The sequence below is a fragment of the Lagopus leucura genome, unplaced genomic scaffold, assembly GCF_019238085.1.
Source record: "Lagopus leucura isolate 7727_CA_CO unplaced genomic scaffold, USGS_WTPT01 Super-Scaffold_100004, whole genome shotgun sequence".
Taxonomy (NCBI): Eukaryota; Metazoa; Chordata; class Aves; order Galliformes; family Phasianidae; genus Lagopus; species Lagopus leucura.
In genome coordinates, this window is record NW_024962264.1 from 55,915,071 (window position 1) to 55,940,312 (window position 25,242).

Below are 25,242 nucleotides of genomic sequence, written 5' to 3' on the forward strand. Positions count from 1 at the left end.
CTTCTTCGATCATGTGTTTTTGGCTTCAATGTTCAGTTGTATGCCACAGTCCATATATTTGCTCTTTCCTTCTGGTTTACTTATGCAGATCTCTACTTCCTGAGGGATTGAGCAGAATCTTGGCATAAACAAGAAAAAGGAATAGAATTATAGCCAGATGGAACATGTATGGCATTGGAGCAGAGTTGGGGGGTTAAAGAGAAGCCTAGAGCATCAACAGCTCTACAGCTATGTTTGCTTGACTTTGGGCACTTCAGTTTAGTATTCATATTAGGAAACTTCTCAGATGACAGTAAGAATGTCATTAACTTGTCAGGATTGTTGTTATATTCTCTCGGTAAATTGAGATAGTGATATGCTGATGCTGGTGAGGTCTTTTTGCTTTTCAGAAAGGCTAATAAATAATAAAAGCTAATTTATATACATAATTTGTATTGTAAGAATGTTGTTATGAATTTTTTGACCACAAAGTCCACCCACTTCTGATAGGGCATGTTAGATTAACAATTCATCTGGTGTTTGGTAGTAAAAAAAATCAGTCTCTAGTCTAATAAACCTGTAACTTCTAAACTTCTGTAACTTCTGTAAATCATTTTATTATGTCTCATCAGCATTAAGCACAGTAAAAGTAAGGACTAAATTTCAGTCTAGCTATGTCAATCTAATCAATAGTCAACATGCCAGAGGGGATATAAGATGTCTCTCCACTCTGTAGGAAGAATAATGAAGAATGGAAGAGTGAATTAAAAAGTCACTACTTCTAGCAAACCTTTAAATGTTTTAAAGGTTTGATCTCTTTAATTCAACAACATAAAAAAAAAGGCAGAATTCTTTTCACAAGCAGAAGCTAACCTTCCCAAGAACACAAAAGATCTTTAGTACAGAACAGGAAGTTGCTGGAACCTGGATATTGGCAAAGTCTACTTTCGCTTTCAATAATAAGGGTAATTACTGAAACAAGCTGTCATGGAAAGAGCAGATACTTCATTGCCTGACATTATCAGACAGTATGAGGCTACTGGCCTTTCTGGAAAGGATGCATTATCCTAATGCACAATCTGAGAACAGAGCAGAGGCATGACAGAACAAAACAAAAAAGCTGTAGTATTCATAAAATCATCTGAGGTGCTATGATCATCCTCATGACTTCAGCTTTTAAAAATATGATTTCATCTTTCCTCCTATTCAGGCAAGAAATCTCAACTCTGTGTATTAAATCATTTGCCAAGTGCCTCAGAGCAATTCCCTAATAGAAGTAGCAATAAATCCTTACCTACACCCTGCATTCAATACAGTTTGAAGGAAAATGTAGTTGATTAATGCAAAAAGGATTCAGTCAGTCCCAGGACTTGATTAAATGTACTGAGCTATTTGTTACATGTGAAGTGTCTGGTATTACACACAAAAGTTGTGAGACGGATAGAAAATTGTGGATACAGTCACTGTTTTCCTGCTTCCTGTTTTTAGCAGTATTTTTAGAGCAAGAACACTCATATCACTGCTCCATTTCTGTAATCCATATTTGCCTAGACCACATCCTTCTGATCATCTAACTTTCTCTGTAGCATCTCATAGCATAAAAATATGGCTCTACGTAAGGCCCCGAGATAAATATATTTATTATATTAGCTACTCTTTCTTAGGGGCTATTTTATGTAAGAAAATGTCTGAGGGTCACTGTCTTTAGTATCAGGCAGTCTCTCCACGTCCATGCAGGAAGCGTGGCCCACAACAGCCCAGGTGAAGGTTCTGCCTCTGGCTGGTAGTCCCAGCACACTGCAGCTATGTCAAGTCCCATACAAAACCAGACCCCTGTTGCCAGTGTCTGGGGGGATCTGGGTCCACTGCATTACATACTGTGAATGCATACAGAAACAAAATCAAGAACCCTTCACAGCTTGATATCACCTCTGTCCCCACACATAGGTCATGGAGAGAGCCAGCGGTTCTGCACGGTGACTGTAGGGAAACTGATGAGATGTGTGGGCATCAGCCACAAGCAAATATAAGGTATAAGGACCTAAATGGAATTCAGGCTTTTTGTATTCTCCTGTTGAGCCTCCTGATCCTACAAGAGGCCAAAATGCTTTAAATCAAACATTGTGATTCATGGCAAACACCCATGGTCAAGCAACTACTGGCAAAGAGAACAGACTTTCTGTATTTCATTAGTTTTCTAATCTCTACAGTAAGTGCAATGATAACAGGCTCTAGTTAGGTGAAGTACATCCAGGGCTGAAGAAGCACAAATAGTGTGGCAGAAGGGCCACAGAAGTAGCTTGCACAGCACAGTGCAGGTCTGGGGGCTGAGAGCACCTTATCACACAGTAATGAGCATTCCGAGCAGGCTCTTGGCTCTGTTTGCTACGGGCCTGGGGCACAACCCGACCCATTTATCTTGAACAAGTTGTGACAGAGACTCTTTTCATCAGATTGAAAGCATATTTTCAAAACTGGACACATTTCAAAATGGATGAAGAAACTTTTCTTCTAGGCAGTGGAACAAAATGCATCGTTAATTTCTCATTTTATTTAGGTTTCTGTGAAAGCATGTTATTTGGCACACCTGTAAGGACTTTTGCTGGAACAGTGCTAATGCCAATCACCTGTGTCACACAGCTGTCACTCACTCAAGCACAATTGCCTGCACTGAGTATGCACTGCATTTTTCAAAAGCACAGGTTTGCTGTTTGAAGATTTATTACACAACCCCTGATAAGAACAGTAATCTTTGTTAGCTAATATGGCTGAGAACAGCATACGTATCTGGATATCTGTGTTTGAGATAAAGATGGGATGTTTCACTTTCTGCCACCTACGGAGACAGTAACTTCTCTGTGCATGATGGAGGAGGGAGAAAGGGTGCAGCCTGGGGAGGATATGCCCTGTGGCCTGTCTCTGCTTTCCTGGGTGATTATATGTGGAGTTTCATATTTTAAGTGAATTTCCAAGTTATTTTTCCAGTGCGTTTCTGGCTACTGTTACACAGCTGATCGTCACAAGAATATATTTTTGCTATTTGAGAACACATCTAGCAGATCTGTGCTGTGAGCACTTTAATGCAACTTGATCAAACCAAAACATTCCCAAGTTATCTGTTGTACACCCCTCCTTGCAGTACATCATACTTTTCCACCAGCTTGACCTCTTCTGTTCCTTGGTCATGCCCGGAAGGGGACAAACTGCTTTCAGATGGCCACAGGTGTGGGGGTCCACTTTCACTAGAACGTGAAACTGAATGAGCAACATCATCAATTTTATTAGAAACCCTGATTGGACAGCCAACATTTTATTATTACACCAGAAAAGGTACAAAAGTGAGCATGAAGACAAATCCTTGACTTACAGTTAGAAATAGCCTATTTTAAAACACTAATATGCATCTGAGTCAATGCAGCTAATTATTACATTACAGACTGCACATATTAAAAAAATACATGTAATTCATGTAAACATTATGGGTGAAGTCCTGGGTGTGATTGAGCTGCACCCAGTACAAGACCCCGTATTACAGAGCAAAAGTCTATCTGGAGATGCTTGAAGTTATATCAGCTTGCATGGTCACTAAAATGCACGGCACTACAATCTCCTGCCTGCTGCTTGTGAGTCACGCACAGCAAATCATCACCTCACCTACACAGCTGGGGTCAGGAAAGGCTCCCACTGCAGCAGCCTCTGGATGTTTGTCTCGATTCCAATGAATGGCCAAGCTGAGGGCCCTTTGTGGAAGCTGGAAAGCTTACACTTATTGCTATACTAAGAATAAAATGCTATCTGTGCCACAACTATGTTTCCAGTAGGATTTTAAGTCAGTCTTGTTATTTTCTCTTCCCAGCTACCCTCTAAATGCATTCTTACAGATGCTGGCAATGCTCTGAGCAGTTTCTGATCTCTTCTTGGCTTAGATCTGCCATTTCCTAACCAGCTTACTCACTAGAAGGTAAGAACTGCTCTACTTCTTCCATTACTTGCTTTGCCTGCTCAGAGGTGCCACAGTCCCTGGGAGAAAGGCCCAGGGCCTTGCCTGGCTCTGCCTGACTCAAGGGGACTGCCCAGTAAACAAAACATTCAACCTTCAGATACAGCTACAGGGGGAGAAACTCCAGGTCTTCCTCACTGACTCCTCTACTCTGTGCAAATCATGGCATCTATAACATGTGCCAACGGACAATATTCCCTGCTCAGGGAATTTCCCTTCCAGCCCTTCTGAAGCAGCATACAGATCATAGCAAACTGTGTCTCCACTGGCAACTTTCTTTGTGCATGCCCAAGGCAGCCTCTGCTCTGATGCTCTGTGCACAAGTAGCTACATATGAGAGAACAAAGCAGAACAAATCTTCTGTCCTCAGTCATTGAACATGCCTTTGGCCCTTCTGAAACAGCATGCTTGTTTGCCTGTGTGTGTACAGGAATCACAGCTAAAATACCACCTCCTGCGACTTGGCTGTTAGTATCACAGCAAGGATTCTTGGTTATTGGCTCTGTACAACCATGGTGCTATATATCACTGTAAGCTACATAGTCATGTCCTTTTCAGTTTTGCACACAAATCAAGTCTTATATAGTGTGGAGCACTCTGCTTCAAGGAGCTTCTGTGCTGTTGATGCAAAGACTGCAGTCTGGGTGGCCAGGATTATGTACGCACTGAAGGAGCTGGACTGGCCTGGGAGAAGACAGAAAAGCAAATACTTAGTAGCCACATGAAAGTACAGCAGATCAACCACACAGGTATTAAATGCAGTGTGAAAGTCAAAGTGTATGCTACACCTGTGCTTATCAAGTGGATGTCTTTTCTTAAGATAACTTTTCTTGCATAATGCTGCAGACATATCTTTGGTGTTTAGAGGGGTTGGAGACAAGAATGGATGCCTATGAAGTAAAGCAGGGTGTGAACACTCTGCATGTCAGCTATGCCGTGATAGCAAAAGTAATTACAAAAAGAAGACACCTTTCACTAATCACAGAGTGGCTGCCACGCTGGAAGTTCACCATCTTGCTTATCTAGTGATAGCCCTGACTGCTACCCTACATAGCTGTTGCTGAAAACATACTTGTGGGTATGTTTTAGATGTTTTGGCACAAGTACATCCCCTTTTTTTGAACTACTTGTGTGAAAACAACAAAAGCAAGAGATAATGACCAGTGTCAATTGCTATATGTCACAGAATACCAGATGCTGAGCTGGTAAGGACCCACACAGTTCTGCCATGACTTCAGTCCAGTCCATCCTAAAGAGTTTTACTGGACATATAAGTTAATTATTTTATTATTGCTCTGTATACAAAATAATTTTAAAGTGTTTGTACTGTTCCATATAGTTGCTTATGGATGTCAATTGAGTGCTGACAAAAAGCCCTACTTTCTATTCTATCTTAAGATGTGAATTGTGAGTCAAAGTAATGAGTGTGCCAACACATTTTTTGTGAAGTTATGAAGATTTCTTCTTGTGCTGAGCCAAAGGGAACCTAAATTATTACATATTTCCCCTTCCTTCCTTTCTTCTTAGCTTACTTCAGCATAGGCTAGAATAGTTCACACCTGCTTACAAGTCTTGAAGTATTGGTTAAAGACTACAGTAGTCCAAAGAGAAAGTGAGTATGCGAGCATCCTAATTCAGTACATTTACGAACCACACCAGTGTTGTTTTTTGCACAATGTGCAGAGCACTCATTATCAGGTTCAGCAGTATCTAAACAGGGATAGATTGCTCTGCTTTCGTGAGTAAAATCCTAGTGCCTCATAAGGCATTTGCAAGGCAAATGTCTCCCTCTGCAGACAACCTTTCCCTTACTTAAAACCAATATCATGAACCCAGTACTTTACAGAAATGTTTACTTAGGAAATGTTCCTATCAAAGTATGAGTTATTTGCTTTGAAAAGCTGTTTTTGGCAGATAAGATATGGTTATTAAGCTTTATGAGTAAAACTGAACTCTAGCCACTTTTTTTAAGGTCACTAGAGGACATTATTCGTCTTCATAAAGGTCTCTGAACTGACACAGAGGGACAACGGCTCTCAAGCTTTTGTAACTCCTCAGCAGGCAGGCAGAGATTTCAGTCAAGTCAGAACTTGGGCTGTTCTGTTTCCTGAACTCCTGTTTCCTGGACTCACCTGACAATGGGGAATTGTAATAATTACTAATGCCTATCACGTGTTATGTCACACTCCCTGATAAAGCAGCTGGATGGAAAGGAAATTCAAATTATAGTGAAGGAAATAAGGACTATGCTTAACACAGAGTATTATTTGCATGAAGCTGGAAGGAAAATTCTTTACTTGGCTTTTATTAGTGTACATAAAAACCTGATAATATGAAAGTCTGCTGCAGGAGGCTGCATTGCTCCTTTGCTGAAGGCAACCGAGCAAAGCCAGCAGCAGTAACGTCCTGGAGCACAAGGCAAAGAGCACAAGTGGGAGGCTCAGAGAAGCACATAGCCACTTAAAGAGATGTGATGGAAATAAGAGGGCAATCTGCTCAATTTGCTGTAAACCAGGAGACAATGTCAAGCAGAGAGGGAGATGGGATATCAGTTTTGTTAGCAAGTAGATACTAATGAGAATTACCTGTAATTGTCTTCACAGGTGATCTTAGTGATCTTAAAGTTTCGTTCTTCTAAGATGTTTCTTAACTTCTTTATGGAATAGCCTGAGCAGGAATCCCTGGAGAGAAAAGTCTTTTGTTACTTGTGATCATTGTATGTATAAGAAGTTCAGCTGAACTCCACACTGCATCACTTCATTTTATTTCAGATAAGATCTCCTAAAATGTGCTGTAAAATCTATTCTGGTTTGCAGAGCTTTGGTTACCACTGGGCCTTTGCCAATAGAAAATATATGATGTTCAATTGTTTAACTTGTTTGAAAACCTTTGTGCAGGAAAGTCGGTGGAAAATAACTCATTTCCACCCACAAACTGAGATCTTCATGCATTATTTGTTTGAATTAGTTCAAGGAGTCTCCAGTTGTAGTGACAGGATTGACACACAGAGCCACTGCAAAAGATTGTCACCTTGGGGGAAAAAAAAAAAAAAATCACCTTTTGGTACAGAGTATGGGACGCAAATGAAGACAATACTGGGGCAAATCCACACAGCATTAGTGGAAAAACAGCCAGCTGTTCTTCGTTCACAGGATTTACCAGATATTATTAGTGATCCAGTATGAAATACAATTAGAAGATAGAAGCGATACATGTTCTTACAGTTACCTCTCCTTTGCTGTTGAAACAGAAAATAAAGTGGAAACACTTGTGAACTTGGCACAGGAGGAAGAAGTCAAGAAGGCTGGCAGGGCACCAGGTTGCAGCAATTGTTGAGAAAGAGGAATGTAATGTCTTTTCTGATGCTGGGAAATCATAGTACAAAGGACTGAATGTCACATGCAGGGAAATTAACGCAGATTAGCCTGTCCCCTTTTCTGCAGCAAACTACTATGCAGAGGGTCACCACAACGTCTGGTAAGCTACCGAGATGATAGGCACACGACTGGGAGCCTGTGATAGACACATCAGCTTGTATGGCAAAGAAACATTCCTGAGTGTCAGTGCTTATGCTAGGGGGGACTGCAACACTGCAGCTGACACTGTGACTGATAATGTTGCTGCTTGAGTAAGAGTCTCTCCTGGGTCCATACTCATTCTTGAGATACACCACGGCCTCCTTACTGACTCACTGTGTCAAAGCAGCTGCCTCTGGCATGTGGGATCCTTAGGAACAGGAGAAACCACTACAGTACATTATACCCATGTGAACACCATCTCTAAAGATAAGGGTCAAAGGCATTGAACCTCACACTCAATGTTTGAAACATAAAGGATCTGCAAAGGAATCTGAACAGAATGAAAAACGTCACTCAGGCTCAGATGTGATTTGAGGTCACTGTTTTGATATCAGTAATTGTACTATAAGCATTTAAATTGCAGATTTATTATTAAAAATGACAGAATCACAAAATCATTTAAGTTGGAAGGGACAACTTGAGATCACCTAGTCCACCCAACATCAATTAGAGCACGTTGCCCAGGGCTCAGCTTGGTTTTTAAGATGCCCACAGCTGGAGAGTCCAAACACCTCTCTAGGCAATCTTTTTCAGTGTTTTAAATCACTATCACACTGTCTCTGGTCACAGAACTTCGTAAAAGCAAGGAAAACATCATCACTGTGTTTTAGCTATGAGCAACAAGCTGTAACTATTAACAGATAGAAGAGTGGTGTGGTTAGGATGACACCTTACAGATTTATAGTTAGAAAGAGTATCATGGTGGAGACAATTGAAAATGAAATGAAACGCTCACCCATCTCCTAGACTTGCAGTAGAAAACTCCAAAAGGAGAGATCTCCAGAAAGAGATCCTTCCCCACTGGCAGTAAGCCCTTAAGTGGGGTCTAGGAGAGGTGCAGCCAGGCTCCACCCCTTCCAGTCACACAGGTGAATTGCCTTCAGCTGTGCTCCCAGGCTGACTCAGTCCTTGCCTCAGGTGATCAATCAGTGGTTCAGGCTGTGACTCGACAGTTCCCATATTAAATACTAATAAAAACAACTATAAAAATGTTATTCTTTCCAATAAAGTAAGTAGCTAGTAGAGAGAATGCAGAGCAGGTTTTCAGAGCAGGTTTAAGATGGGGTTTAGTGTCAGGCAGTCATTTTGTATCAGAATGGTTTACCTTTGGGGTCCACCGATGTCATGCATAAGCCAAATACGTATTTCAGAAATTTTATCTGGATTTAAGTTAAAGATCTCAACACTTCCAAAAACGCTGTAAGAATGGGACATGAAACATCCTTAGCAATGTAAGAATTCTAATAATGTAAATTCTTAGTAGAGAATGCTCCCCAACTACTACTTCTTATGAGTGCTGCTGTTTTCCTCAGTGAACAAATGTTTTCTTTTTGCTGGATTTTTGTAGACAATTCAATTACCTCTGCTAAAAGATTTTCTCTCCATTCTCATTTTACTTTCATGACAGCTTCTGAAACTGTGTGCAGATAGAAACAAACTCAAGTTCTTCCATCTACAGTACTTATTCTCCTGTTAGTTTTGTTGACAATGGGTTTTGTTTGGTGCAAGGGAAATGAACATGGCTGCTCTCCTGACCAGAATAGGCTTCATCATTTTGTATGAGACTACTGCCAGGTAGCATGAGCAAGCACAGTCTGAAGAGCTCCACAAGCAGTTAGAAGCATGTAATTCCTATAGCATGGTGTGCAAACCTAGATTAAATATAATAAAGCTACTTTGTGCAGTAATATCATACTAGAGATCTACCTATATACACTGAGAGGGACTTCAGTTAGAGTCACTGTATAGAAGGAGTTAAGTGCATCAACTCTACAGCAGCCAATGGCTTAGATTCCCACATGAATTCACCAAAATCCATTCTGCACCAGAACTCGCTGACAAGAACCTGCTGACAAACACACATGCCCAAAAGAAACAGGGATGCTGGGGATACCTGCTGCTTCTGAAAGCTCCTGCTTCTATTGATCCATTGAGCATCACGTGAACCACACCGCATGCTGCTTCTGCAAACTGACCAAAATAAATGGACGTTATAATCTGACGCTGCATGCCATGTCTCCAGAGAATTCTCTGACTTCTCAGATGTCATCAGAACTGACTTATACAAGTAGAGAATCTGGCCCCTGTTTCTACATATGTCCTTGCAAATAAAAGCTTCTAAACTCTTACAGCAATACTGACATAAAGCTGCATCACCTTGCTGTCACTGTTTTCAGTTTATAAAATGGGATGCAACTTTCCAGAGCCCCAGCAGCTATAGCTGTCTGATGGGGCTGCCTACTTTCTCAGTAACTCAGTAACTCAATAACTGAGTAATCCTCAGGCTGCCTGGACTCGAGTAGTGAGGATGTGCCACAACCAAAGTACTGCAAGTTTAAGGATGTGCAAACCATGAAATACATGCCACCTCGTGACTCACACTCTGTGTACTTTTGTGGTTGGGATTTTTCTCTCCAGTGATTATAGAAAAACTCATGGTAAGTTTTGATTGCTAAATTACTGGATCATGTAATTGTTCTTTTGTTCTTTAAACTTGCGTCCAAATATTTCAAGGCCATTACATCACAACATGATGTAGTCACAGTACTCCAGATACATAACCCAAAGGTAGAATAAACAACTTTGAAAAGCTTAATACAGATGACTGTACTTATCACACTCACCAAGTCCTTTTACTTATAAACAGTGTATCTCAAAACCAGCTTGAGAGCTTTCAAGTTACAGGAGAGTTTAATTTTGTATAACTTTCCAACACAGTAAGCATGTGTTTTAGCAGATCTTAAATCTTCTTGGAGTAAAAAGCCTGTAGTTCAGCAAGCCTCACTCTGCATGGTGGTCTGTCCCTCCTAGACCCTAGAACTGTACGTCAAAGCTGTTTTGAGCTAGCAAAACTTGATGGATGCTAGTTTGCACGCAAAACATTTTTTAATGGTGAGAAGATTTTTCGCATGAGATATTAAGCACACATTAATGCTTGTTCTAAACCTAGAAAGTCATCTATTAATAGTCATATCAAGACTAAAGTCTTCTGAGACACATAAGATTAAACTGATCAAGGAGAGTATTTTTTTTTTTTCTGGCAGATGTGTGAAATGAGCATTCTGTAAAGTGCTGATTCCACAAAACCAGGCCAACTGCTTAACTCAGTCTAGCAATGTTTCCTTCATGTGATCAGAGCTGGGACACACATACAGGTGGGCACATCATAGGAACCTTGGAAGGTAACACTGTGGGAGGACATCCTCTTCAGGAGTATGCTGGGAAGGAGCAACAGGACTCTCAGCCACTTGGTGCTAGTCTGGGAGCTGCTCTCAGCATCAACAAGTTCTAAGTTTCTATACTTTTGTCATTTCAGTCCTGTGATTTAATTAAGGCTTTTATTATAATTATTACTGTAAGCCCAATTTGTAAAGCTGTCTGCCAAGTGTTGTTCTAGACTCTGGCATGTAATCTCTGCCCACAGTAAAAATGCCCAACTCTGCTGACAGCTCTGGTCCAATTATGTAAAGTCTGATAGAAGATTTCCACACTCATACTTGTTGGCACCTAAAGCTAAAACTCATGTGAACTTTTACTTTTCTATTTTTTAAGTCCAATCTGGAAACTCAGATTTTTTGACAGTGTCAGGAACTTCATGCCTTTTAACATTCTCAGATGAGAGGAAATTTATTCTAGACCTTACCATCTTGGATGCCATTTTCCAGAATACAGAGCCAGAACTGCCTTCACATTCACTCCATTTTGGACAGGATTCATAGTTGATTCCTGAGAAGAAACATATTTATAGAAAAAGACTAGAGTGAATATTATTAAAATGTTAATACAGAGTTGTTCCCTATCAAAACAAGTAGGCTACATGAGGAAGTTCTAGGAGAAAAGAGAATTTACATGTGTTCAGAGGTCTTCCTCTTTACTCACACATCTCAGTGAGACAGCTGGCTGCCCCATATGCAAATAATTCTCAGAAAAGCCAGTACAGAAAACACATATTTCTAAATATGCAGAACAGGTTGGTTTGTGACAAATGAATTTCTGACTGTACCAAATTTTGCCCAACATTTCCAGTAATTCCATCCCAAGTTTACAAGTTTAGAACTTGTTAACATTAGGCATCAACAGTCAGGAATTGTGTGGGCAGCATAACCTCAGGTCCCTCCATACTGCCCCCCTCACTTTGCCTGGCCTATAACCAGGACTCTTTTGAATGGAATTCTTATTTTGCAGTTTGTCCCACTGCAGTTAAAAGAAGGTACCAAATGACATAGAAAAAGATAAAGTGATCATTAGTCCCAGAAGCATTTAATGTTTTCCTTGTAGCCAAAAAGATGTGTTTTTTAAACTGAATTATTTTCAGAGTTCCGTAACATGGGAGCAGAAAAATGATCGTGGTTTTAAAAGAAAAACATGTGAAAATGGACAGTATTTATGTCTATATGAGAGAGAAAATAATAATCTGGAATTCTAGTATGCATATTTGGTTTGCAAAAGTTAGGACTTGTTACCGGGAGCTGAGGGGTCTCCACACCATGAAAGCCCATCAAGCATATAACCCAGGAATGTGTCCTCCAAGGTAAGGAAATGGTGATTGGATTTTGAATAAAGATGAACGAGATCATACGTCCTGCTCCAAAAGAGTGACTGCAAAATAAGATACAATGTGCAATAAATAATACCTATACTTGAGCTGGTCAGGAAATTTTCCTGGAGAAGAACAGAAAGTTTTCCTAATTGTGACAGTTCTAGTTTCCTATTCAAATGCTGCACGTTCCCATAAGCAGATTAGTTCTTAATCCCGCAGCCCTTCCTCCCATTTCCAAATTTTTGGGGCGATTATTTTTCACGGAAATGGATGCATTCAGCCTGCAAAGCATTTTGAAAGAAAATTTTTTACTAGTTCACATAGCATACAGTTTGTAGAGCACTTTTTGACTACAGATGGGAGAGCAGCTTTTTAGAAGCAGCATTCCTCTGACAGAAGGACTGCATATTCCTTACCAAGATCTGCAAGCTCAGGAAACAGGGACATCTCTGCAGTAACCAGGATGACCCTGGCAAAAATATCAGCCATCCTGGCAAAACAATCAGTCATGTCCATCTACTGACAGTTACTACGGAAAAGATCCACTTCTCAGAGCACTGTGCAGACACCTTGCTCCCCAGCAATCCCCCCTGTACAGCCCACCGTGCATCCCACTGTTACCTTGTTGCAGGGTACTGGATGACTTGCCAACTCCATTAAAGGCTGATAATCTTTTGTTGTAGCATTACAGGGATTCTTGTGAATGAATGCAGCTTTTAATGATTCCCATATTTTAAGGCAATCCTTATCTCTGCCGAAAGATTGAATCATAATTAATTTACATTTATTATTAAATATCTTTAATAATTATTAATATTTATGATTGTGAAATAATTTCCTTCTGTTAAATTCAAATACTACAGATAAATTTTTAAAGAGTTCTGACTTGTGCTCAAGTATCAACATATATTATGCATTAAAAAAGCAGAGTATCTTCAGCAAATCAAGTATAAAGTGAGGAACGAGCAGTTCTAAAACATCTGAGCCAAAACTATGCCCAGAGTCTACCTGCCCTCCCAGGTTGCCCAAGGAGGCTGTGGATGCCCCATCCCTGGAGGCATTCAAGGCCAGGCTGGATGTGGCTCTGGGCAGCCTGGTCTGGTGGTTGGTGACCCTGCACATAGCAGGGGGATTGAAACTCAATGATCATTGTGGTCCTTTTCAACTCAAGCCACTCTATGATTCTATGAGTCTACTGAATTATTATTATTATTATTTTTAAACAAAAGCAGAGGTCTGGGTATTTTGGATCTGATATTATTTGCAATTAAGGGCTAGCTTTTGGCTAAGCACTTTGTTGAAGCTATAGCAGATTTGTACAAGTACAGGTGAGATCTGAATCGTGCACTCCAACTCCAGGGGATTTTTTTTTTTCAGTCTCTGTATAATAGCAGTTCTGGCCCTTTTGCTCTCGCTGGTGTGAGTCAGAGGAATCTCACTGCATTTATATGAGGGAAACCAGTGGATGTCAAGACACACCTCAGTCTACACTCATTCTTAGCTCGCTGCTTCATCAGCCTGGTAAATAATGCATGTCTCTGCTCACGGAAACAGGGCTCCTCTTGCACCACACTAACAGGAAACTGGTGCATGGTGCTGACAAGAAATGGTCTCTGTGCACCAATTTAGTGCCATGTTCCATGACACTGCAGCACATAGGGTGTGAGTCTGCTCAGGGCATCTGATTTCTTATACCTGAAGTAACAACAAAAACCTTACATTATGATGATTCCCAATTACTGCCTGCCTACTCATTTCAGGTCCACTTTGAAAGCCTGCCCCTTCACTGACAGCCATCCAGTGATTCTACAGCTTTCTCTTCCCTTTATGTAAATTCAAAAAGCTGCATTACCCCACTGTCTGCATGCAGAAAGGAGCTGCTCTGGCTAACTCTGACTCATCCACTCTTTCTCCACTATTTGTAATCTCCTCCTGGGTATTCCCATTGCCTGAAGAACCAGTATGAAGAATGGCCTTTGTCTTTGGTAAAGACAGGGATGCTTTCAGAGCACTGTAAAAACTGCAGGGATCAGTTAGTGTGTGACACACACAGAGCTGCAGGCTTTTCCGTGTGTGCACACAGGTACTTCTGAGTACCTGCGGTACTCAGGTAACAGGCAGGAGGTGGAATGTGATTAACCCTAAAAAAGAGTTCTAAAGGGATCAAGTGAAATTGGTAGTAGTTTACTGAGGATTCCAGAACATTTCACAGCTCTGTGATATTCCCAGTGGGTGGCAACACTGTCCATGGCAGGGGGTTGGAGCTGGATGATCTTTAATGTGCCTTCCAACCTAAGCTATTCTTTGATTTGGTGATTCTATGATTCCTGCTGCTTAATTTGATCCAGATTGCCATTTGAGCATCAGAAAGGTAATGTGAAACACATACGATGAGCTGTTTGTATTACAGAAGGCCATGTCATGACAGTGGGACCCAGAACCACTTCTTAGCTCCCAGCCATTTCCTCACTGTGCTTGGATATGCCTGGACGTGAACACCCTTCCCTCATTCCTAAGCCTGATGGAGAAGAAACATCACAGGCAGAGAAGGTCTGCTGTTGTTGAGATGCGTCCAGAAGTGCTCCAGCACCTGGCAGCCCCACGAAACATCAGGAGTGCCCCTATCAGATGTGTTGCAGGGCCCCATGCTTGTGTCATGCCAGAAAGGATTGGGCAATCCACAGCAAGTTGTCCTGGCTTTTCTTCCCTTCTGCGTTTTCTTATGCAGTGGCAAACCTAAATTATCATCTTATTTGATAGTGGTTATTTGGTTCAAACTAATTCATGTGGATACTCACTCATATTTGGCAGCTTGATTACAACTTCTGTATTGTAACATGCTTCTTGTCCTTGCCACAAGGCTACAACCATTCTCATTCCACAGTTGGCTGCTCCAAAGATTTAAGAACACCTCTTGTGTTACAGACAGCTGCTTCTCTGCTCCCAAGATTTATCATCACGGTGTGCAGATTACTTTGTTGTGGTAGGGTCATGAGAGGGAGCATTTACATGTTTTACAAAGCACAGAAACTAGCATCTCTTGGTCCTCTACAGACCCAGGGAGCTGGTTGCTCCAGAGAGCAAGTCAAAGCAGAACTTAACTTGGCATATTATATTTTGTTCTCAAGGAGTTTGTCTCTGGCTGCAAACTCTGTAAGCATCACAGAGAAATCTTCATCACTTTAACTTCTGGTACCTCACAGGGAAGTATCTGGGAGAGCAGTGTTCAGCCACAATCCTGACAGCACTGAGCAAAGCTATGTTTAATGTCACAGAGGAGGTAGGGCTTAGCCTTCATAGAAGGGAAGCTCTTCTACACCTGGTAATGAGTGTGGGACTTTTATTTGTACCACACAGAAGAATGATAAGGCATAAAGATGGACTTTCATGAAAACTCAGCAATTCCAGCATTATTTAGAAGTCTAAACACAGATCTTCACAGTAAAAACAAATAAATCTACAAAAGCTAAAGAATATTTCACTACCCTCTCCTACCAACATGTCAATTTTTACATAAGAATAAAAATAACTCATTGGTGTGCTCTGGAAGGCTATTTTTCTGGTAGGAAACACAGGTTTCACCTCACATCTTAAGAGCCAGAGAGAATTATTTTTTGGCTGATACACAGCTGCAGTGAGAAAGCTTTAGGATTTGTGAATCCCAGCTCTGGGAGAGATGGAATTCTTTACAGCTTCACTATTGATATATGCACTAGAAATAAAAGAAAGAAAACATTTGCCTGCTGTGTAGTACTTAACACATTCAGCAAAGGTAAGGGCAGAGACATGCTGAAGCTCAGGTTCTCCTGAAGATATTATGGGAAGTCTGCTGGCACTTGGTATTGCTAACAATTCTGGAAAGAGCACCTTCTTATTGAAAGATGTACACCTCTCTTGCCAAAAAAAAAATCTGTGAAATGAACAATTCTCTCAAGGCTGCTCTGAGCACAGAGGAGAGCAGTTCTCCTGGAGCCAGTTGGAAAAGCAATGTTGGCTTTTTCACTGTGCTACAGAGTTTTACCCCCTGCATGGCCTGGGCTGCTTCAGGTGAGCAATCACAGCCTCTGCTTTCCCTCTCAGAGCACCACAGGAACACAGCAATGCCTGTGGGGAGACCTAATCCGCCAAACCTAAAAAAATCTGCCATGTCAGAGTTCCTCCAACTGGGAAGTTTTCCATCACAGAAAGGATTCATTTAATTTGTCCACAGAAGGAGAGCTGGGAGAGAGATTGCCAGGAGACCATGGTGAATGTGCTTGCTTGCCACACGGCTGCAGGACGCGTGTTCTTTTTCCCTGGTTTTGGTTGGTTTTGCGTGTTTTGGATTGCATACTAATTCTGCATCAAACAAATATCATGTGTATTTATTTTTGCAATAATGAGTTTCTTCCCTCAAGGCTAACTTTGTTTACACTGAAATATTTAAGACCTTTTATTCTACTAAAGAATCTGAAATATTTAAGCCAAGTTTCTCAGACAGATAAAATAAATGCACACATATTTTATGTGTTTGGGTGGTTTTTCAAATGCATATTTTTAACAAGCATAGTTTGGGAAATGTTGGTAAATTTGAAATAACACTTAACAAGCTTAAAGGGAACACTGGAACCTGCTGTAAAATCAGGAACTGAAGCTGCAGCCTGTTCTCTGGAATACAGGGATTGCAGAACTGGGCCTTACAGCCTTTTGCAAACTGAGGCTCTATATCCTGCACTGAGTACAGCAAGAAACAAGAACTGAGATACAAATACACATCAGCAGCACCCCACTTCCTTCTGAAATAAGAATGTTATGTACACAACAAAACATGTCCTGCATTTTTTCCCTACATCTGAGTGTAGGCTGTGTTTTCCAATGAATATGAGTGTTTCTATCCATTTACCTTTTTTATGAACATCAGATAAATTTATGAAAAGGAATCTGGGGCCAAGAACATTTCCATTAGCAGCTATCCTAGAAGCCAAACTTTAATGTGCATATTATAAAAATGGACAGCTTCTGCATCATTGTTTCTTGCATATCAGTGCACTGACCTGGCTAACCTTGAAAGAGCATCCTCGCACTTAAAGGAATACAATGGCATTGAGCTACCTGGGAAATCACTATTAACTTTGTGTAGTGTTATTTTATTCTTAAAAAAAAAAAAAAAAAAAAAAAAAACTGGACATGACAGAGCACATTCATTCCCAATTGAAATTGATGTAATTGGTATACTATCAGGGATGAGTTTCATCCTTGGTGACTTCAGCTGCACCAAGAAGAACCTCTTGTTTTAAGTTCATCACTGGGCTGACAGTGGAAGCTAAAAACACCTTACAAAGAGTAAGAGAGTACAAAGAGAATTTCCTTCAGCTGTGTCACCTTGAGGTTTTTACACAGAAATTTGAGGGATGTTTAAAGTAGGGAACCCATTTTAAATTCACAAGTGAAAATGATTCTCAGTCTTTGGTCTGGAGAGCTCAGTCGGTCCTGCCCACATTCTTCAAACCCCTCTGCAGGAATGAGAAGCCCCCTGGTGAAACATGGCCTTCTGTGATGGCTTCCCAGGATCCCAAGTTTCCTTTCTAAAACAAAACAATATAGAGAGATTTTAATTGTGGTCTCTCACAGTCTTTGAAGGTAAGGTCCTTTATAAAAGTGGGCTTTGCAGGGATTAAACAGGGCAGGCAGATTGTGAGGTTGATGTTGGAGGCTCTGGCCTCAGCTGGCAAGTCATGCTGGCTTTCATTAGGGTTGGTGCAGCTTTGTGCAGGCACTCACCCCAGCACCTTTCTCATTTGCTACCATCTGCCTGAATAATAATGCAAGTACACACCTGTGCACTTAGAAACTAAAAAGTGAGTGAGAAGTTCTGTGGTTATAACAAAGATCCTGAACCACATGAGAAGCATTCATACTGTGCTTTACTTCTAAGGCACCTGAGAATGAAATACCTGGAGACTGCACGCTGACAGAAGTAAATGATGCAGCAATAGTTCTGCACCTAACAGACCCACCTTTGGGTCTGTTAACCTGCCAGTTTTCACAGAATCACAGAATTGTAGGGGTTGCAATGGACCTCCAGAGATCACTGAGTCCAAGCCCCTGCTACAGAAGGTTTCTTACAGCATGCCACACAATTATCTGCCTCTTGCAGTGGCCAGAGACAGTGGTGTTGTTTATATCTTCATCTTCATCTTCAATTTATTTTTCGTGTGAATTTATGAGTAACTCTGCCTACATGCTCAAATATTACACAAACTATGCTGTGTTGAGGGGAATCCCTCTGTAACCGAGAATCTTTTTGCTCCATACTTTCTGCCCTAAATCCTTTTGCTCCCGCTCTTGCTGCCCCTTCCCTTCTCCCAGCCTCGCCGTGTCACTTATTTGGTGTTGCAGCAAAGCACAGCCTTGGCAGCTGCAGTTGGACTCGTGCAACTGAGGACGAGGAGTTAGAGCCGGTCGAACGCTGCCATCAAGTGGCAGAAGGCGCTTTCTGCAGGCTCTGAGATACCTCCAAACGTGAGAAAAAAAATGAGAAATCAAAGCTGATTTAAGCAGTGCTTTTAGCACTAAGATAGCAAGGGGAAAAGTTACCAGGGGAGAGAATGAAAGAAAAAAGTCGCAGATGCTGTCAGTCTCAAACTCTTCAATGAGGACTAGCATCTCACTACCACTTAGCTTAATTATAATGGTCTGTTATCTCAAAGTTTTGATAAATGGTTCTTTTTTCTTTTCTTTTCTTTTCTTTTCTTTTTTTTTTTTTTTACATCTTGATTTTGCAATCATTGCTCTCTGTAAAAGAAACAGTTCAAAAGCCAGAAAAGAAAGAATTGCAGAACTGCCGGACAGAGAGACATTCAAAACCCCACCTCAGAAAGGCTGCTGCAGGCAGAGCAACTGAAGTCCATACAGCAGAGATGTAAAGTTTGGAGGCCAGGAAAAAACTTTTTTTTCCAGACAAGGTGAGCTCTGTTGTGATGTGGTCCAGGGCTGTGTTCACCTACAAGGAATGATGGAGAACAAGTGATGGCTGCTCACCACCACTGTTATTTCCCCTCAGGGCTCTGAGGTGTTAAAAAGCTCTCCAGTTTTCACCAGACCTGAGCAATGACAGCTGAAGGCCACCATCAGCAAGACCCCCTGAGAAGGGCTCTTTCCAATGACTTCTCTACACATGCAGAGAACAGGATGAGAGCAGAGAGAGGTGAGAGGGAACAGGACTGCCCCTTTATCACCAGCAAGGCCTTGGAGTGCCTCATCAAGAATATATATCAAATAGACAGTCTAGCCCAGCTCAGAGCAGGTTGCTCAGGACCATGTCCTGTCTGGTTCTCAGCATATCTAAGGACAGAATCTCCACAACCTCTCTGGGCAACATACTTCATTCTTGAATTGCTCTCAAATTTAAGGTAGTTTTTCTTATGCTTAAATAGATTTTCCTGTACTTTGTTTAGTGAGCATTACTTCTTGTCCTGCAGCTAGAGCTGTGAGCCCCCTCTTCTTTTCTCTGATAAGATCCCTGCTAAACAGCCCCAGTTCTCCCAGCCTCTCCTCTGTTCAGATATTTCAATCCTTTAATCACCCCTGTAGCCACTCATTGGACATGATGCCTTTGTACTGGAAGCCCAGCATTGGATGCAGTCCTCCAAGTGTGGCCTCAGATTTGCCCAACAGAGAGGCAGAAGAGGTCACTGTAACAATTCCTTTAAAAAAAAAAGAAAAAAGAAAAAGTGTTATGGTTTTTTTTTGTTGTTGTTGTTCTTTAAATAAACAAGGAAAGATGAATCCTTTGCAGTCTGATGCAAACTAAATTCAGAAGCTTTGGAAGCCTGCAGTGCACTCCAAAAGAGGTGTTATTGCATTACTAGTAGGTAGTAACACAGCACTCTCCAGATGACTGATTCAGTAAAAGTGTCTCAAAGCAAGGTGTATTTTCTTCATGTAAAAATCAAACCTCAGTTAAGCTGAAATATAATGTCATGGCTACACAAGATAAAGCTATGGTTTTTTCTTACATGACACTGAATCAAATCATAGCTGCTACGAAGTGCCATGCTCCATGTGAAAGTGTTAGCAATCAGTGAGCATGGGAATCAAATTAAAAACGCCCAGCAGAGCATGAAGGCATAATGCAAAAACAAACATACAAAAACCCCAACAGATTGCTCTCTGGAGGGAAAGATGCCACAAGTGCAATAATATCTCACACCAAATCATGGCACCACGTGTTCCTTTTAACAAAATAACCACCATCTCTACAGCACGCAAAGGAATGGAAAGGCAAAAAATGCACCATGGTCATGCAGACAGAAGAGAAAGCTCTCCTGAGTAAGCTTTCGCTAAATTTAATGGCACCAGAAAGTGTCAAAATTTCATGGAATCATAGAATTATGAAAGTTGGAAAAGACCTCTAAGATCATCTAGTCCAACTATCTGCCTAAGAATGATATTGTCCACTAAACCATGTCCCTGAAAGGGCATTCTACCACTAGCTTTGGGTACATTATTTGGTCCAACTGCTTTTAAGGGGGACATCCACAGTATATGTCCATGCAGAGCTGAATGAGAAGGACTTCGCTCCTCCACCATTTTGCACTGCTGTGCTGACACACAGCGATGGCTGGGCCTGCACAGCCACATGTGCCACCAAGGTGGCTCCTTGCCTACATTCCTGTTGCTCTCTTACTGGCAGAAGTTGGATAAAAAATATCTGTCTTGTCTCTAGCCATGCTGAAGCAGTAGGTCTTTGGAGAGTTGACTTGGCTTGAGTGAATCAGAAGGGAACTGCACATCTGCGGGGGAGTAGTGACTATCTGCGAATAACAAGTCTGTTGAGCTGCAAATGTCAGATGAGTTCATTTCTAAGCTGAAAAAGAAACATTACTTTTGTTTCTGAAACTGTGAAACTTTTTTTCTGAAACTTTTCTTCCCTCTCCTTCACAACATCACTAAGTGTTAACTGCACCCAAACCCACATCAGAGACAAATCAAAGCCATAAACTTCACTGCAACAGGTTTTATGCTGTGTCTGTTACGGTCTGTTCTCCCCAAAAAGGAAAAACATACAGAGCTCTTGAAAAATATCCTCTAAGCAATGTATTACATAACATGCACCTGAGGTCAGCCCTGGCTCTGCATGGCCATAAGAGTTCGGCTGTGTGAAGCATATATGTGGAAACTGCCACAAGGTAGGATCCTGTCCCGGATGCTAGAAAACTCTTCTGATTACACCGAGTTACATTCCTGACAACTTAAGTTTTATACCGCATGAAAACTGGAGCTTGAGGACAGCAAGTGTTCGGTTAGCCAGAAGAGGGAGCCTGTGTAACTGGGAACGGGGACAAGGAGCAATCCGAGGTCAAATTCCTTCCTGTGGTCAAAACCGCCTCTGGCTGTTCCTCAGACAAAGCTACAGAGCATACCAATGGCCGAGGTGGATGAGTAAGGGAACTCAGCAAGACCAGAGAAAGTAAAATGTGCATCTTTTGTTAATGCCAAAGAAAGTAAGACTACCGAGACGTGGTAAACTGTTGCTTTAGCTCTGTCTTTTGGCACCAGCCAGTGTTTTGGAAAGCCAAGAAGAAGTAATACCTGTTAATATGAACACCTAAGTGTGCAAGTAATGACCGTGTGCGTCACGTGCAGGGCAGGACCCCTGAAGCCTGCTCCTGTGTGGTCAGTGATGTTTCCTAGGATTGAGCCAAACACATGACAAGAACTATTAAATATTCCCTGCCTGCTTCTCACAGCACCAGTCCCAAGACTTCACAGCACACAAACAGTAAAACAACGTGCACTACTTGGGAACTGCTTTTAGTGGGAACTGCAATACAGCACCTGAACTTTTGGTTGGTTTTGAAGATGCAAACTGATGTGATAAAATCTGATTGCATATGGCGTGCTTATGAGACTCTGCAACAGACAGCAACAGTCCTTCCAGGAGCCTCATTGATGCTGGGTTTGGGGCCGTGTTTTGAACAGAAAATGAGATTTCAGTGGTATAAAAAAAAGGTAAAACCATCAGAAAAAACACAAGTTTTAAAAGCAGAGCTTTTAAAAAATTACGTATTGGTGACATTAAAAAAGGCTCCATTGGACTATGGACAAATTGGTGAGGAAAACATAAGATTTCTAAGCAAAGCAGTGAGGTTCCCACAATAGTAGCAGCAACAAAAGACCTCGCTGAGTGCAGGACGCAGCTTGATCAGCTCTCAGGAATGCCCGAGTTTCAGTTCCACGCTCCTACTCCCTTTCTTTGATGAAGTACAGAAAAGATCCCACGCAATGGAAGCTCCAAGGCCTACACTAATGATGAAAGAGTGCAGGATGAAAGATGGAGGGCTCTCTGATGTGTCCTAAAGGCACTGGCTTTATTATCAGAAAGCACCAGCACTAAGAGTAGTTAGTTACATGACAACCTACATCTATCTCAGTAGGACCAGAAATGGGGAATCTAAGGTCAGATTCCCAAAGAAGACTCCTGGGTTTTACTTCTCTGCTCAGTAAACTCCTGAGCATTGCAGGTGCTTGTTAATATTTTTCCTTTTTTGGTGCTGTCTTAAGTAGATTTCACAGTTTCTTTATTAAAAGTAAAATAATATTTTTTAAAAACCTACAACAGACAAATTGTTCGAGCTGTTAAGCATGGCTGCATTAAGCACAGCACAAAAGATTATGCCTTGGAAAAACACTCCTGTTAGAAAACTTTTGATCACGAGTTTGCAATTTTGAAAGTGTACTTAGGAAAAAAAAATAAACAAATGATTCCTAGTAATCATGTTGTGAACAAAAACACTTTAACAAGGATTCCTGAGTTAAAGCTGAGTCCATATTTCTTTAATAAGTTAATGTGCACTTTTAGAAACCTGTATGTGACGTTGCAAAAGCTTCAGGAGCCTGTTAAATAGAGAAGCTTCCTCATCTACATTGCAAGCCCTCCGGTGTTTAATGTATAGCACACATTAAATCTATGCAGTCTGGCCATAATTTTCCACCTGCTCATTTCCCTTAAAATGCTGCAAATCAGCTTATTTGAGCAGTCCAAGAGAAGACAAAATCCAAACAGAATATACACAGCTTTGATTTCATTGGCACAGTGGTATGAAAATCATAGAATCATGGAATCATAGAATCATGGAATCATGGAATCATAGAATCATAGAATCATAGAGTCATAGAATCATAGAGTCATAGAATCATAGAATGGCCTGGGTTGAAAAGGACCACAACAATCATTGAGTTTCAACCCCTGCTACATGCAGGGTTGCCAACTACCAGACCAGGCTGCCCAGAGCCACATCCAGCCTGGCCTTGAATGCCTCCATGGATGCAGCATCCACAACCTCCTTGGGCAACCTGTTCCAGTGCCTCACCACCCTCTGTGTGAAAAACTTCCTCCTAATGTCTAACCTAAACCTCTGCTGTCTCAGTTTAAGACCATTCCCCCTTGTCCTATCACTATCCCCATAAACAGCCATTCCCCCTCCTGTTTGCATGCTCCTTTCAAGTACTGGAAGGCCACAATGAGCTCTCCCCAGAGTCTTCTCTTCTCCAAGCTAAACAAGCTCAGTTCCCTCAACCTTTCTTCATAGGAGAGGTGATCCAGGCCCCTGATCACCTTAGTGCCCTCCTCTGGACCTGCTCCTGGGTCTCCACACCTTCCTGTACTGGGGGCCCAGGCCTGGACACAGTACTCCAGATGGGGCCTCACAAGAGCCGAGTAGAGGGCGACAATCACTTCCCTCTCCTTGCTGGCCACCCATTTTGTTAATACAGCCCAGAACACAGTTGGCCTTCCAGGCTGCAATTGTCTTTTTGCAGATGAAGAGCAGGATGGTTATGTCAGGAGGCTCACAGTGGTGGAAATGCCCACTAGAGCTAACTGAGGACACACGACAGGGTGGCTGGTGCCATGGGGATGAGGTTTAGTGGGTTCAGTGGTGATGTGTTGATGGTTGGAGTGCATCCTCTGCCAGCCATCCAAAATGCTCAGTGTCCCCATTACCTGCAGGGAACACGTGGCTCTCCTTACTTTGTACTCTGCCTTTCCTTGTGAGGCTAGAAAGCAGAAAATTAGCTCTCAGCCCTAATTTCTGACGGGGATCCATGGAACCTTTTCTGTGAGTTGCACAGTCTGACAGCACCCAGTGCTCCGATGGGCTGAGCAGGGCCCTGGCTGTGGGCTGTGCCCAGGGCTGCCATGCCAGCACTGCTCACCATCCCATCACAAAGGACGAAGTCATTCCCACAAGCTGAAGACAGCTGTTTCAAATAACTCCACTGCATTTCCCATCATCCCTGTCCATTCTATAAATCTGTACCAAACCACCTCCTTTTCCTGTTTAGTCTTGGTTACGAGAATGCAGAGTTAAACACTTCAGGATTTTTGGCAAGACAGGATTTTGTGAATTACTGTCACCTCTCCTTACACCAAGCTGCGAGGATCGAGTTCTGGCTTAGCTACCTGCCCAGAAGTTGCAGTAGGTACTCACAGGTGGCTCTCGACCAAAAGTTACCGATGTTCACATTCCTTCCGCACACAGATTCCTTAAAAACCCCAACTTGGGCACAGACAGTTGGAACCACAGAACCACGGCATCAGAAGGGACCCACAGGGATTACCAAGTCCAACTCCAGGCATCACAGGACCACCCAAAACCCAAACCGTATGTCTGAGAGCACTGCCCAAACACAAAACCCAAACCGTATGTCTGAGAGCAGCGCCCAAATGCTCCTCAAACCCCAGGAGCCCTAGGAGCGCGATCCACGGTGCAGAACCTCTCCCCGTGCCCAACCTGACATCCCTGTGATGCAGTGCGTTTTCGGGATCGCGCTGCCTCGCACCCCCCAGCCAGGGGCACGCAGCACAGGTGAGGCCGAGCTGCCCTCAACTCAGGCACAACGCGAGGCCAATACTCACCCCAGCTTCACGCGCCCCTCGGCGAGGTAACTGTAGCATCTCCCCAGGACGATCTCCCGCAGGTTCCTGGTCGTTCCCCTGCCCTGCCACCTCAGCGGCTCCGGGCTCGCCTCCTCTTTGCGCCCCGTGAGGGCGGAGGCCAGCACGGCGGCCAGGACGAGAGCGATCAGCAGGATGGCGATGCCGGCCAGCAGCACGCAGCGCTGCCGCCTCCGCGCCGAGCCGCGCTGTGAGGGCATGGCTA

The 25,242-nt window shown here is 42.3% G+C and overlaps 1 protein-coding gene across 1 annotated transcript; it reads right to left on the minus strand.

Moving 5' to 3' along the window:
• Positions 1–3,270: 3,270 nt before the first annotated feature.
• On the minus strand, positions 3,271–25,237 carry CD38 (CD38 molecule). The gene is made up of 8 exons (XM_042871152.1): positions 24,999–25,237; positions 12,719–12,848; positions 12,021–12,156; positions 11,201–11,283; positions 9,452–9,528; positions 8,663–8,755; positions 6,565–6,660; positions 3,271–4,663 (listed from the first exon to the last, which is right to left on the minus strand). Exons 1-8 carry the CDS (start codon positions 25,235–25,237, stop codon positions 4,582–4,584), a joined length of 936 nt encoding a protein of 311 aa, XP_042727086.1. The 3' UTR covers positions 3,271–4,581.
• Between the last annotated feature and the right edge of the window lie 5 nt (positions 25,238–25,242).